This window comes from Malus domestica, chromosome 06 (assembly GCF_042453785.1).
Source record: "Malus domestica chromosome 06, GDT2T_hap1".
In the NCBI taxonomy this organism is placed as follows: domain Eukaryota; kingdom Viridiplantae; phylum Streptophyta; class Magnoliopsida; order Rosales; family Rosaceae; genus Malus; species Malus domestica.
Genome location: NC_091666.1, coordinates 35196050 through 35210784, shown reverse-complemented (window position 1 = coordinate 35210784; position 14735 = coordinate 35196050). Strand labels below are relative to the sequence as shown.

The 14735-nt window shown below is 37.3% G+C and overlaps 1 protein-coding gene, 1 long non-coding RNA gene and 1 other non-coding gene across 4 annotated transcripts; all 3 read left to right on the top strand.

Moving 5' to 3' along the window:
* Positions 1–398: 398 nt before the first annotated feature.
* On the top strand, positions 399–1380 carry LOC103409885 (uncharacterized). The gene is made up of 2 exons (XR_011582469.1): positions 399–598; positions 910–1380. It is a non-coding gene; the product is annotated as an uncharacterized lncRNA (long non-coding RNA).
* Positions 1381–1456: 76 nt separating this feature from the next.
* Positions 1457–1529, top strand: TRNAF-GAA (transfer RNA phenylalanine (anticodon GAA)). The gene has a single exon. It is a non-coding gene; the product is annotated as a tRNA-Phe (tRNA).
* Positions 1530–2528: 999 nt separating this feature from the next.
* Positions 2529–6303, top strand: LOC103409883 (probable ADP-ribosylation factor GTPase-activating protein AGD15). Of its 2 annotated transcripts, XR_525230.4 has the most exons (9): positions 2529–2738; positions 2849–2907; positions 3064–3154; positions 3603–3657; positions 3875–3965; positions 4066–4267; positions 5049–5229; positions 5472–5559; positions 5915–6303. XR_525230.4 is itself a non-coding variant. In XM_008348672.4 (8 exons), coding segments are annotated over exons 1-8 (732 nt in total). In that variant the 5' UTR covers positions 2529–2687; the 3' UTR covers positions 5474–5724. The 2 variants fall into 2 exon arrangements, 1 of the variants encoding a protein (XP_008346894.1); XM_008348672.4 differs by lacking the exon at positions 5915–6303 and having other exon boundaries at positions 5472–5724.
* The last annotated feature ends 8432 nt before the right edge of the window (positions 6304–14735 follow it).

Genomic DNA, 14735 nt, shown 5'->3' with positions numbered 1-14735 from the left:
CTCTTAAAAAAAAGAAAAAAAGAAAAGGGTATTCTCATAATCCTTGCAAGCGAGGAGTGAACATCACAACATGCACAATTGATGGATGTACCCGATATGAGGAAACATTTGCACAATTGATGGATGTACCCGATATGAGGAAACATTTCCACACTACATAATATTGTTCTTAAAATAAAGAAGGTTCAGAAGCAATCGAGAAGGCAGAAACCCTAGGAAATAAAAAAAGAATGACTCTCTTTCGATTAAAAGGAAAACCAAAAGAAACCTCTAGCTTGCTAGCTCAGAGATTACCTTAACCGGTCAGCTAGCTTTGTGCCTTTGTGTTGGTTCATCCCTTGCCAATTGCCATGCATAAAATAACTAGTATAAATAGAGACACAGACATGCCTACATCTTCATCAATCAATTTCAATAATATCTCTGTAACATATATAGATATAATCACTTCTTCGTCTTGCTAGAGTCTGTCTAAAGATCAAAGAAGAGAAAATTTTCATGGAAAACAAGGCCACAGCTGAGTCCCTACGCATTTACGAAGACTTTGAACCCTTCTGCAAATGGAATGGACGCGACGAGATTGAGCTCCATCTTCGCAGTAATCACTTTGTATTATCTTTTTTTCCTTAATTATGTTGGAAGGATGGAGCCCTTACATTAATTCCATTGCATTTCCCCCCGCCAACTGCCTGAAATCATGCACATATGCTCACACAATTATTCTTTTCTTTTAAACATAAACAAATGGTCTTCCCGCGTACTTGTATGCATATATATATATATATATATATATATATATATTAGATAAAGAATTAATGCATATATGTTGATTTGAATGATCATTTGATATTGTTTAATTATTTTTGTTAACTAATTATTGTACTTATTGTACTGATCGATGTCGATCAGGTTTTAGAAAGGAACACCTGAAGGTTCAAATTCATAAGGGATTCGTTATAATCCATGGAGAACGTCCTTTGAAGGAAAGTAATGGAAACACATGGAGGCGCTTCCACAAAGAAATCAAACTTTCAGACAAGTGCAATCCAAATGACATTCACGCTAAGCTTCACAGTGCAGGAGTCCTTACAGTGACAATGCCTGTAGCAGTCAATGCTGGTGATTATGATGCTAATAAACCAACAAGCTGCGAATTTAAGGGCCAAAGGATGTTAGTTTCTAGACGATTGAAAGTGGGAAAAGATGTTACAGTGAAGCTTCTAGCGGCAGTTGCTGTGATTGTAGCTTTTGGATTTGGCGTATATGTTGTCAAATGTTACAATTAAACAATGGACACCACCATCACCATGTATAGATATACCATATTAATAAATGTTTATCAAATTCTAATTAATTAATAATCACGCCTTTGAATGTGTATTCTGTTGATTTGAAATGCGAATGGTCCGTGCATGTATATTTAATATTTTCTAAATAGTGTGAAGTGTCATCGGTTGCGGGGATAGCTCAGTTGGGAGAGCGTCAGACTGAAGATCTGAAGGTCAGGTGTTCGATCCACCTTCACCGCACCCAATTTTTTCTTTTTCAATTCGTTGTTTCCCTTTTTTTTAATGAAAAAAGCGAAGAAAATAATTAATATATGAATGTGACCGAGTCTGAGTGTGATGGTGCTGGAGTGTGGAGAAAGAGAGATGGGTTCGAGAGGAGCAGCGATGGTGGTGTCGCAGCTGACACGAGCAAGCAGAATGAGGACGAAATTGCAGAGGGCGTTGGAAGCGAGCGTTTTGGAGATTGAAGACGTGTCGCATCAGCACGCCGGCCACGCCGCCATGAGAGAGAAGGCCAATGGCAATGGCGAAACTCACTTCAACCTCAAGGTCGTGTCCCCAAAGTTCGAGGGGCAGAGCCTGGTGAAACGACACCGCATGGTCTACGATGCCTTGGCCGACGAGCTCCAGTCCGGGCTCCACGCGCTGTCCATCGTGGCCAAGACTCCCCAAGAGATTGTCCTCAACCCCAAATAATAGGATTCGAAATTCCACCTAATGAAAACTCTTTTGTGGTTAATTCAGTTGCTAATTGCTAGTGTTTTATTTATGCTGGAGGATTTATCAGATTATTATTATTATACTTATTATTAATAATATTATGTAATTTTTGCTGGTTTTTAATGTGAAATTGAAATGGTTGCTTATACATACATGGTGATGATGTCCAATTTCTTTCTTCCAGAATTATGATATGCGCTTTGATTATAATTTTGCAGTTTTCAATTGCAATTTGCGCTTGAATGAATGTTTTGCATTTTTGCGAGTACTGTGGGAGAGAGAGAGAGAGAGAATGAGGCTGGCTTGTGAGAGTCAAAAAGTTGTTTTTTTTTTTTTAAGAAAAAGGAAAAAGAAAAAAGAAGACAGAAATAGAATAGAACAGAATAGAAAAGAATGAAAATGGAAAATGATTGTAGGCATGTTTTGAGGAATGCCAACCGTTTTTCCTTGGAATTAGTTGAGCCTCTACCTTCATTCCGGCCTCTCTCTCTCATCTCTCTCTCTCATCTCTCTCCGTGGCCTTGGGCCTTGCCTTCCTTCCCTCTCAAGTCTTAACGCCTTGCCTCTGTTGTTGCTGCTGTGTATGTGTTGTTGTGTGGTTGTTTCCGGTCCCGTATCATCCAAGCCAACAAACTAGCGAAGGTAGGCGCACAAGCATACACATTCACACTAGCAACAATGAACAACAAGGCCTCCGTTTCCAAAGACCTCAACGCCAAACACCTCAAGGTATCCTTCATTTTCAGTCGTTTTCTTGTCCTTGCACATTCTCGTGCTACACTTACAATCCCCATTTATTGTTTCTGTGTTGTGTTGCACGTTGTTGCTTGTGCCTCCAGGTTTTAGAAGGCCTTCTTAAGCTGCCACAAAACAGGGAATGTGCTGATTGCCGGAGCAAGTACGCATTTCACATCCCTCTCTTTTCTTTTGTCTAGTATATTTTTACTACTGTCTCACGTGCTATTCTTGGCTATATTTCTTAGTGATGGTCTTGATTGTGGCAATTTGATGTCCATATTAACGTTATCTTCGTGCTGCAATGTATTTCTTTCAGAGCCCCGCGATGGGCTAGTGTCAACCTGGGAATATTTATTTGCATGCAGTGCTCAGGAATTCATCGGAGTCTTGGAGTGCATATTTCAAAGGTTTATTTTTCTACCTATCATTTCTCTATTTCCTAGTTCATATGCTGTTCTTGCCAGTAAACTTTTTTTCGCCCTTCCTTTCCTGGCTTCTCAAATTCAAACGGATTGGTACTCATGAAAGTCATTAACAAATGTCTTGTAACTCTTCATTGAAGAAATTGAACAGCCATGTGACTAAAGAATTATTCTTGGTTTCTGAAATTGTTAAAGATTGATAATGAGGCCACTTAATACCTCTTAAGTAATCGAAAATGTTTTGAATGACAATGGTGATTGGCAAAGCCTAAATCTGCATTGAGTTATTTACGTGTTCTGGTCTACTGAACTACTTTTATCAAAGTTGAGTAATATTCTATTTGATTGTCAATCTGTTTGAGTAACATACGTTTTCATATTATTGCAACTCTATGTTCTAATAATAGCGTAGCATGGTTGATCTTGGAAATAGGTACGGTCTACAACTTTGGATACATGGCTGCCAGAACAGGTTGCTTTTATGGAATGTAAGAACACGACTATGGTAACTGATACTTGTGCATTGTTTGTCATCTCAGTGACATCTTTTTCCTTCTTTTCCCTGAAATAATTTAACCGAAATAGTTGTTAGAAAGCATCAGTTCACTATTCACATTTTTGCTCTGTGTTTTTAATTTTTTCTGACTGACTACTGTGTTCCAATTCATTATCCTGCTAATCAACTCTCTATGTACTTTTGTGTAGCCATGGGTAATGAAAAGGCAAACAGTTATTGGGAAAAAGAATTGCCACCAAATTTTGACAGAAGTGGGACTGAGAAATTTATTCGTGCCAAGTAAGTTGTTTTCTAAAGCTAATTATGAGCTTCATGTGGAACATGGAGAATGTGTTAGTTATCATTTCCTTCTGCTCTTGACTTTCTTCGGAACCTTCAGGTATGAGGGGAAAATGTGGGTTTCGAAGAATGCAAAACAGCCAGCTCCTAAACCAGTAGATATGAGCATCAGTTCCAACAGTTTGGTAAAGGGCGGACCCACACGTGGAGTTCCTAAGAAAACAAGGAGACATTCTCTTGAGGAGGCAATGCTTTTTACGAACCTGGCAGAAGCTGCTCCTACAGTGGCAAGATCCCGTGGGGTAGATTGTTTATTTGGTTATGTTTGCTATGTTATCTTGATGAAAATGCTCAAGTTGTTTGGAGGTATTAGGTTCAGAAAAATGTTTCTTGCTTCTTCCTCATACTTTGCATCCGTAATAAACCTGTCATCTAGGTATCACTAATTAGGGAGTTTCTGTCACTTGGCGCGTCTACAAGTGTGGAATAGACAGCTTTATGTGTGTTTCTGATCCTGAATTGAGTTCTTATGGGTCATGCTCATTCTTAGATCGATAAGGGAGCTTTTAGAAAACTGGCGGTTTAAAGCTGAGAGCAAGAAAATCGAGATTCTTTGTTGGCTTGGCGATGTCACTTTCTTTGGAGATTATGAGATTGAGAAATTAGGTCTAGTGAAGCAAAAGAAGTTCTCTTTTGCCTTGTTGATTTCCCTAATATTTGTCGTATATGATCCATACTTGGATTTCATAGATTATTCAGCTGCTATTTGCCTCTACCCCTTAATATATACCTATCATACTGCACTTAGGCCTGTCCCAATTTTTTCTTCCAGAAAATGATCGATCCATACTAAGTAACCTAAAATATAACTGATTTCACATGTCGAAAAGATGAAACGGAAGAGAAAAGTCACTACTCATCAGAGCTATCTGCTTCCGTGATTTGTTGTATGTCTACTCTTTCATGTCTGTTTGCGTGCCTTGTCAAATGTGTTGGTAATGCTCTTATCTTTGATAAGTAATTTTTATGGTACTTTTGACAAGTCGAAGACGTTTACTAGTTAATTTATCTTGTTTATTGCAGGGTTCTTTAGATTTGAATCATAAGTTTAGTACGTCACCTCCAGCAAAGGGGCCACCACCAATGATGGAATGTGATACAGTCACAAAAAAGATCAACGGTACAACAGACCTATTCAGCTTGCTTTATGTTCATGATGCAAAGCAGAAGTATGCCACTCCTCCGCTCTGGCAAACTTTTGATTGTAAGAAAACTATAGTAACATCTTTCTTTTTGTTATTTGTTTACTATTTTGCAGTTGGGAAGGAAGTAGTAAAATTGAAGAAAGGAAGATGGAAAATAACTTGAATTTGAGTAGTTCCTTAAAAATCCCCAGCTAAAACATGTTTAACGCATGGAAAATGACTTTTACTGGCTTGTAAAATTGCGTGTTAAATTGTGAGCACTGGACTCGGCTCTAACCTTGTGACTATCCATGATTTGCAGGAGAAGATAATTTTAAGTGAAGCCCATGGAATTCACTAATGTTGAACCAGCTGTGGAAGTTAACGCCATAGTTTATAACTGAACTAGAGTGAGCACTGACTTTGTATTTATTCCTACCCTAAAATTGTAGGGTTGGACATTGGACATCAAGGTTTGCTGTTTTAGTTGTCACACACTAACACCATGGAAGAAAAAAAAAAGGTTTAAAATAAAAACTGGTATCAAATGACATGCAAGAAAATTTTCGCACTAAGTCTGCTGAATGTCATTAATTGGTTTCTTTCCTGCCAAATTTCGTTTTTCAGGAGAAATTTTTCAATGTAACGGGAACACGACTGGGTACACTAAGTGTCATAATACAAGTGATTGAAAACTTGTATTATGATACTTGGTGTACCGGCCCATGTTCCTAGTACACTAAAAATCTCATCTCTCATTTTCAGTTAGTTGCAACTTGCAAGGATGAGGTTGTATTTGCGCTTGTTCTCATGTCGATTTGCTTGTTCGTTCAATCGTTCTACACTGCATACATTGCAAGAGAAGAAAAGATCTGAAACAATCAAAAGATTTAGTGTTGGACCTATGGCCGCCTTCTCCAATGTCTCCATCTCATATTTTTTAATAACGCAGACTGGAGAAAGAATTAATGTAATAATTGTTATAAGAATTATTAAACAGAACAAAGATGTGTTACTCGCAAACAATTAATTGATCTGCTTCGATGATTCATGATTTGAACTTTTGGAGTCCCACAATCCAAGGAATATTGTATATAATAAAGTACGAAAAACAAAGGCCCTTTATTATGTATTATGTATTATTATTATTATTATTATAAGGGCACATACAGCTTTCCCTAGATTGTGCAAATTATACGGTCAAATTTGCCGACACTGTTAAGTTGCTGGACTGTCATGCAAATTAGAAAAGAAACCTGAATTCGCCTTTCATTGCCACTTTGATTAACCTCCTTAATTATCATGCATGCACATATACACATGTACATACAGTTGATCATTGGATTAGATGCTAATTACTTATATAATTATATGTACAATAAGATTCAAAACAAGTGTCTTGATCTTTTATGCATTAGCTCGTTTAATTGGTTCATTTTATTTTAAACTGGAGATTGTCAGAAGAACAAAAATCAATAATTGCATTGCATGTATGCTTTGTTTGTGTATAAAAGTGTTCAACTTGGATGTTGTATGTTGTTATCAAATTGGAAGGGTTTGACCCAAAAGTTCAATTTGGCTCCTACGGATATGGATATGGAGGCAGCATATCAATAACTTCCCATACTTTGCTTTGTTATATATATACTTCTATAAGAATAATTATTATTATTATTTTGCCATTGTGTATATTATATATAAGAGTGAAATGACATGTCAACTGCTGTCCCTCTCTCTCCATCCTCCTCGCTCCTTTCAAGTATCTTCATCTAATTTGGTACATGATACAGTGTACATCGTTTAATATATAATCAAGAAATATATATTAATTAGAACCCTTCACTTCATGAATTAATCAGGAACGAACTGAACCATCTTAATTTGAATTAATAGTCATAACTAATAGTCATAACTGATGCATGCATGCTTTTGTCGTCCATGATTTTAATTCTGTCACCATCTATATACATATAATTCATGTAAATATAAAATTAACCGGACTTTGTATAAAGGGGGCTGTAATGAGGTGGGGAGCACAAATGTTGTTAACTATGACATTAATTAATTAATATTTACTTAATTACAAAGGGTCATCGTCAAACCAACAAAATCATGCATGTGCACATGGGGAATCCATGGGGCTGAGTCATTACACTAAAATTGGTTTCTTTATCTATATTAATCATTTCTGTCTCATTTTTCATTTTTCGTGATGAAGATACTTTAATATTCAGTTTATATGAATGAAAGATTTTAAGAAAATTATATTTTTATATTACATTGGTGTATGTAAAAATTAATGTATACATACCATGAGGCAAATGATGTTGGTTACCTGTGTCATGTGACACACAAATGTAATCCATAAATATAGTCTCTCTAACATTATTATGTACATACATATATATAATATGATATATCCATTCAAACTAATTAAACAACCAACCGCATGATGAATGATGAAGCACCTAATATTTTTTAATTTCGGGCCCTTTCTATTCCTCTCTGTCCAAGTTAACACAACACACTGTGGCTGTGTCACTGTGTGGGCCTCTTCCTTTTCCTATCGGATAATATAACATTGCCATTTACCTGGCTAGCCATGTGTCGTGTGTGTGTGTGTTTTGTGATCACAACTTGAATTGAAAGATTACTATTAATTCCGGGTTAGTTTCTAATATGGAAAAGGTCAATTTTTTTCCTTTTTGCTAGGCAGGAACATAGTAATTAAAATGTTAAACAAAGTATTACCTAGAAATATTTAGGACAAATATATTTGGTTATTTAGAAAGAAGAAGAAAAAAACATCCAATAAGAATAAGCTGCTTTTAAGGATTCAATCATACAAACCCTAGATTCTTGTCCTTTCCTGCCCTAGCTAACAACTCTCTCTACCATCAACTAATTACTTTACAAATTTATATATGAATTAGCTAAAATTCTACATGCTGGAAGGAATTGCAATTAGTTAGATATATGTGTTATATTTAAATATGTATATTGTATAGTGCATGTAAAGGAATCATGATTAATGAAAAGGGGATGGCCATAGCTACAATAGTGTTTGTATTTGGTTTGATATATATATATATTGCAAAATGCAAAAGAGCAAAGCAGGTGCCGCCCAGCAAATTGGAATTGGTGGCTTTGTCGTCCTTAGTCTTCCATCCCAAGCAACCAACCATTAGTTTACCAAAAAAAAAAAAAAAAAAAAAAAAAAGAAGCAACCAACCATTATATCATGTAAAGACTCACCAGCAATACAATTATATATGCATTTTGTTTTTGTACGCCACTCTAACTCTCTCTCTTTAAGGGAGGGGGAGGGGGAGGGGACCCACTAATTCACCCATTATTTCAAGGCCATTATTCAAATGAAAGATGAAAGACCTTCCAATTCCAATTCTTCCTTTCTTTGAATGTTATATACTTTGTTAACATATATATACATATATATAGCTGCGTAGGGCCCTTCAAAATATTATATATATAGAGTGACCCTTCCTTGTAGTAGCAGTCGGATGGTATATAATAGTAGTAGTACTAGTAGAGATGACTGATGAGAGGAAGAGAGAAGAAAGAAAAGATATGTATCATATCATATAAACCCTAAATCCATGGACAGTGGCCACTTGGCAATTAGGGCTACGGAAAAGTTAAAACAAAAGGGATAGGGCGCCGCTTGGTGGACACCCACCACTAGCGGCAGCGCTTCAAAGTTTCCAACGCCCATCTTCAACCTTCTCCTCCTCCTCTCTCTCTCTCTCTCTCTCACTGGTTTGGTTTCTAGTGGGATATATATAATGTAATGCGTATAGGGCTATTTGTATTTAATATAGCGGTATAGCCCCCTACCAGCACAGTGAGTGTCACTCCAACATATGTCTCCATCTCTTTATACAGTCATTAATCAAGCGCTAACTACTTCAAGCAATCAAGAATACAATTCACTATATATTCCCTAGGCTGTTTGCTTAGTTGTTAATCTTAGTTAATTACAAGCAGCTTCCATTTATCCGTAATTACATCAGTAATTAAACAAAAGTTGTGGTTTTTCAATTCTTAGAAGATGATATATATGCGTGTGAATCTACTTAATAGTCGACATTTTTTGTATTTCTGGTCAATAATTATATGTGATAACTAACTCGATGGCATGGACATTGATCATAAAAACTTCTCTTCATTATTTCTTATACGTATATAGCTCTGGTTATCATAATCTATAGCTCGTCGATATCTCGCATGGCGGCATGGGGATGGAACAATATTCTAGTGGAATTGTTTATTAATCTTGCCGTTGCTGCCGATTCAATCGGAAGAAAATTAAACTGCAGTCCGCAGGGAGCAGTTGCCGTCAAATTGGACCCTCTAGTTGCTCAAACATTTTCATTTTAAAAAGCATGCATGCAGTGTACTGTATATTATATAATGGTAGAGGATAATGATATGGCGTCAGTGGTAATTAAGTTGGTGACAAAGAAGCCAATTTATAAACAAAAGTAATCTTTGGACAAATTCACCTATTTATATACATATCTAGATATTATAGAATATTGCTGCAAACAATAACATTGTTACACCTGTCATCTTATAAAATGGAACAAGAAATCAAAGACATAGATCTAAAGGTTTTTGATATATTTCTGGGCAATACCCTTTTGACTATTTCTGCATATAATAATTATTATTTTTATATACTGTGTCCATACTCTCAAAAGTCTATCTTTTAGAACTTTTTTCACCTTAATTCTTAAATTAATTGCAAGTAGCCCTCTAACATAATGGTGGAGAGAGAAGTGTTTCCTTTACACTGCGGTGTGAGTTCAAATCCTGTCGATTTTCTAATCTAACAAATCTATCGTTTAACAAAAAACAAAAATAAAAATCTTAAATTAATCATCAAAGCGGGCTAAACACTCCCCTCGTTTTACCATGAAATCCTCTAGAAAACGTAGATGGAAAACCCTTCAGAATTTATTTTTATGACTGAATGAAAGTATTCAGGTTCAATATTAAACGTGCTCAAACATGCCAATGGCAATTATGTATGCATGCGTCCATTACTTGAAGTAAATTGTTAAAACATAAACTTCCGTTTCTGTTAATTTGTTGATTTGACGCATTGTCCTTGATAGAAATGTAAACAGTACTTCAATTGGCAAAATTGAAATTGATTGTCCACAAGTGAAAGATCCTTCAAACTAATAGAGCAATATATTCATAATTAGTGAGATATCCCAATCATGTTTTCACTTATAATTAACTAAGCAGGGCTGTGATTGGTAGCTAGTACTATATATAAACAGGTTTATTCTTGTATTCTAATAAACTGATTTTTCATCAAGAAAAAGCGATCAAGCTCAAGTTTGTCACCGACTTATCAATCAACTACGTACGTACATCAAATGAAAAGGAAATCGATGAAGGAGAACGTGGATATTATAGCAAAATACTCCAAGAGGGGGTCGCTGGTAGGCATGCCTAAAGAGGGATCTGTGACATCGGTGGGTCTAGCTATCTTAAAAGTATCACGTACATACATTGTATCAAAAGGAAATTAAGCTCAATTTGATGAGCCAATATATAGTAAATAAATTAGAAATTATAATTAAGGGCCATCCATCTACTTTAGGAAAAAACCAAGTCAATTTATTTGTTAATTAATGTTTTAATTCTTATTTGATGTCCATCCTATCCCTACATTAGGTTATGGAAATTAATTGAAAGCCCTAATTTATGCATTCAATTTCCCTTTTAACTTTGAACTTTTGAATTTTGAATTTTTGTGTTGTTGTCATGGTCACCAGCAACATCAAAACAAAAAATGTCAAGTATTAAAATTGCAAATAAGTAATATGAAATACCTTACTAACATATTCAAAATGATTCTTGTTGAAAAAAAGAAAAGAAAATTAACTTGGGTAACCAAAAACTAACACAATTATTTACAAGTGAGAATACGAAAACAGATATAATTTTCTACCTTCGACAAAGATAAAATTATATATTATTTACCTTTGAAAAAGATCCGACATCATTATCTTAAAAAAAAAGAAGTAATGAATTGTTAAAATCTACATGTTACTAAGATACCCATGAAAGAGAATGATTGATCAAAAGGGATAGGGAATAGGGTGGGAAATGCTTCAACAATGTATGTTTACAATCTTCATTCTATATGGTATGCTTTCTGTTGATGCACAAAATCAGTGAGGACTTTGGTACAACAGAAAGTATTAAGTTTGTGACATTTGCTAGATTGCTCCGGTCACTAGTGTGGATAAGTATGTACATGGATAGAGACAGAGAAGCAAACACAAGATGTACGTGGTTCACCCAGATTGGATACGTCCACGGAGTAAAGGAGTTCTCATTAATTGTGAAGGGTTTACACAAGTACATAGGTTCAAGCTCTCCTTTAATGAGTACAAGCGAATGATTTAGTACAAATGACATTAGGAAATATTGTGAGAGAATGATCTCTATTTATAGAAGAGAGTTTCTAGTTTCATTTTGACATTGACACGTGTCGTGTTGTGATTGGCTTCTGATGTTGACACGTGTCGCGTTATGATTGGCTTCTGATGTCGACACGTGTCGCGCTGTGATTGGCCTCCTGGTTGGAGGGAAACTCTTCTGGGTACTTGACGATATAACATTGACCGGTGCTTAGTAGTTTCGGGATTGGTCAAGTATGGTACAAACAGTGCTCCCCTAAGTTCCCGAGTGAGGGAAGCTCCTCGGTTGGGGACTTGCAAGATCCAAGCCATTGAGTAATCATGAAACTTCTAAGTACCGAAGTGTGATATCATTTTCACTTGCCTTATCTGTCTCATATGTAGATGTGGCATCTTCTCTGGAAGTACTTTTCCTCCATCCAGGGGTGGTATCTTTAACCGATGAAGATGCACAAGGTAATGTATCAATTTCACTTGAAGCTTACTTGTAGTTTCGGGCTTGGTCAAGTGCGATACAAACCCTATAGTAGGAGTCTCCCAAGTCGCTGAGTTAGGAGATTTGCCGAAGGAGGTAACAGACAAGGTAAGCAATCAGACTTCCACGCAAGTAACCTGGATCGGAGGTTCGACTTCGGCTTCCGGTTGATTGTTCTCCTTCTCCTTATGTCTTAAATAGCACCAATGATAAGGAGAAGCAAATGAAGAAGAGATGATATAAGATACTTTTTCTTTTGAAGAAGTAACTTTCCATAGGCTTATTTTTGAACTGGGCTGGAGGGTTTTCTGGTTCCCTTTAGAGTATAAGGCCGACTCAAAAATTTGAGGGTCAAAACAAGTCCATCAAATCTAAAGTACGTTCGACCTTGATGATATGGGATACTTTTTCTGTTGACAAAGTAGTGGATGTATCGACACATGTTCTGTTACGCTTGTCTCCACATGCTTCTTTGTATCCTTCTCACTTGCCCTATCTGTTCCTCAGGCAGATGTGATATCTTTTCTGGAAGCATAAGATGTTGAAGATGAGTATTCAAGAGCAATGCCAGGTAAGTAATCAGGCAAGGGGTTCCAGGCAGTCAGTTCCTGACTAGAAGCTTGATTCCAAGTGCTGACTGATTGCTCTCTTTCTCCTTGTCTTGCAAGTAAGAACAAGGACAAAGGAAAAGATAGAGAAAAATCATGATATGGGATACTCTTACTTTTAACCCTGATGATATGAGATACTCTTGCTCTGGTGTGGCTTGTTTGCAGAGGTATTATCGGGAGGAAAAGAAGCTGAGTATTTCGAGAGACTCTACTGAGAGTGCCCTCTCGGATGTGAAGAAAAGTTAAGCATTTTTTTTATTTGCAGGTTTGCCTGGCTGTGGAGGATGGAGGTCGACATATATAAGAGTCTCCCTAACAACAAGTAGTAGTGCTATTCCTTTACCCTTCTTGGTCGTAGCAATGTAGTGGGAGCTGCAAGTTTCACGTGTTTTAACTTTGTCATAACACTTTGAAAAAGTGGTATGTGGTATATGGAAAGCTGATGTTGCATGTGAAGATTGCAAACAAGCTTTATCCAAGGAAATCTGGCTCTCAAAGTCCAGAGAGCGATGCCTCTTCAGTTTTCGAACAAGCAATCTTGTCGAGGATCTGGCTCTTGAGATTCAGAGAGCGGTGCCTCTTCGATTTTTGAGAAAGCAATCCTGTTGGGAGTCTGGCTCTTGAGATTCGGAGAGCGATGCCTCTTTGATTTTTGAGAAAGTAATCCTGTTGGGAGTCTGGCTCTCGAGATTCGGAGGGCGGTGCATCTTCGATTTTTGAGCAAGTAATAATGTTATTCCTTTACCCTTCTTGGTCATAGCAATGTAGTGGGAGTTGCAAGCTTCGCATGTTTTAACTTTGTCAGAGCGCTTTGAAAAAGTGGTATGTGGTATCTGGAAAGCTGATGTTGCGTGTGAAGATTGCAGACAAGCTTTATCCAAGGAAATCTGGCTCTCGAAGTTCGGAGAGCGGTGCCTCTTCGATTTTCGAACAAGCAATCCTGTTGGGGATCTGGCTCTTGAGATTCAGAGAACGGTGCCTCTTCGATTTTTTAGAAAGCAATCCTGTTGGGAGTCTGACTCTTGAGATTCGGAGAGCAGTGTCTCTTCGATTTTTGAGAAAGTAATCCTGTTGGGAGTCTGGCTCTAGAGATTCGGAGAGTGGTTCCTCTTTGATTTTTTAGCAAACAATCTTGTTGGGAGTGTTTTCTCGAATGTGAGTAAAGGTTGGGCATTTTTGCCAGTCTGCCTTGCCACGGAGCACGGAGGTTGACACACATTGGGACTTTCTAGTTATCAAGCAGTGGTGCTATTCTTTTACCCTTGTGGGTAATAGTAGGGTAGCTGAACCTTCAAAATTTATGTGTCTAAACTTTGTCAGAGATCTTTGGCAAAGTTATCTGTGGTACCCGCTGAGCTGATGTTGCGTGTGGAAAGTGGTGCCTCTTCGAAATCCGGAGAGTTGTGCCTCTTCGGAATCCGGAGAGTGGTGTCTCTTCGATTTTTGAACCAACGGCCCTGTTGCCCTTTCTTTTATAAGGGCACTAATTGTGTGCAAGGAGTACATTCAGAGTGTTATTGCTTGTAGGAATTTTCCCCTTACTTCAGAGATATATTGCACCTCATTTCTCTTTCATCATTTCTGAGAATGTCTGGCTCATCCGACCATCGTTTTGACTTGAACTTTAGTGAAGAGGCAGCCATGCCTTCTCAAGACAACATATGGCGCCCATCATTTTTATCCCCTACTGGTCCTCTTACCGTTGGGGACTCTATGATGAAAAATGATATGACCGCTGCGGTGGTGTCCAGGAACCTTCTCACTCCCAAAGATAACAGACTACTTTCCAAACGGTCTGATGAGTTGGCTATTAAGGATTCTCTGGCTCTCAGTGTTCAGTGTGCAGGTTCTGTGTCTAATATGGCCCAACGCCTATTTGCTCGAACCCGTCAAGTTGAATCATTGGCGGCTGAAGTGATAAGTCTCAAACAGGAGATCAGAGGGCTCAAGTATGAGAATAAACAATTGCACAGGCTCGCACATGACTATGCTACAAACATGAAGAGGAAGCTCGACCAGCTGCAGGAATCTGATGGTCA

What these genes read in the sequence shown, in the direction of transcription:
- LOC103409883 (XM_008348672.4), top strand. Translation starts at nt 2,688, where the DNA reads ATGAACAACAAGGCCTCCGTTTCCAAAGACCTCAACGCCAAACACCTC. An exon ending in TGTGCTGATTGCCGGAGCAA is followed by an intron (nt 2,908 to 3,063) that starts GTACGCATTTCA and finishes TATTTCTTTCAG; the next exon opens with AGCCCCGCGATGGGCTAGTG. An exon ending in ACAGGTTGCTTTTATGGAAT is followed by an intron (nt 3,658 to 3,874) that starts GTAAGAACACGA and finishes ACTTTTGTGTAG; the next exon opens with CCATGGGTAATGAAAAGGCA.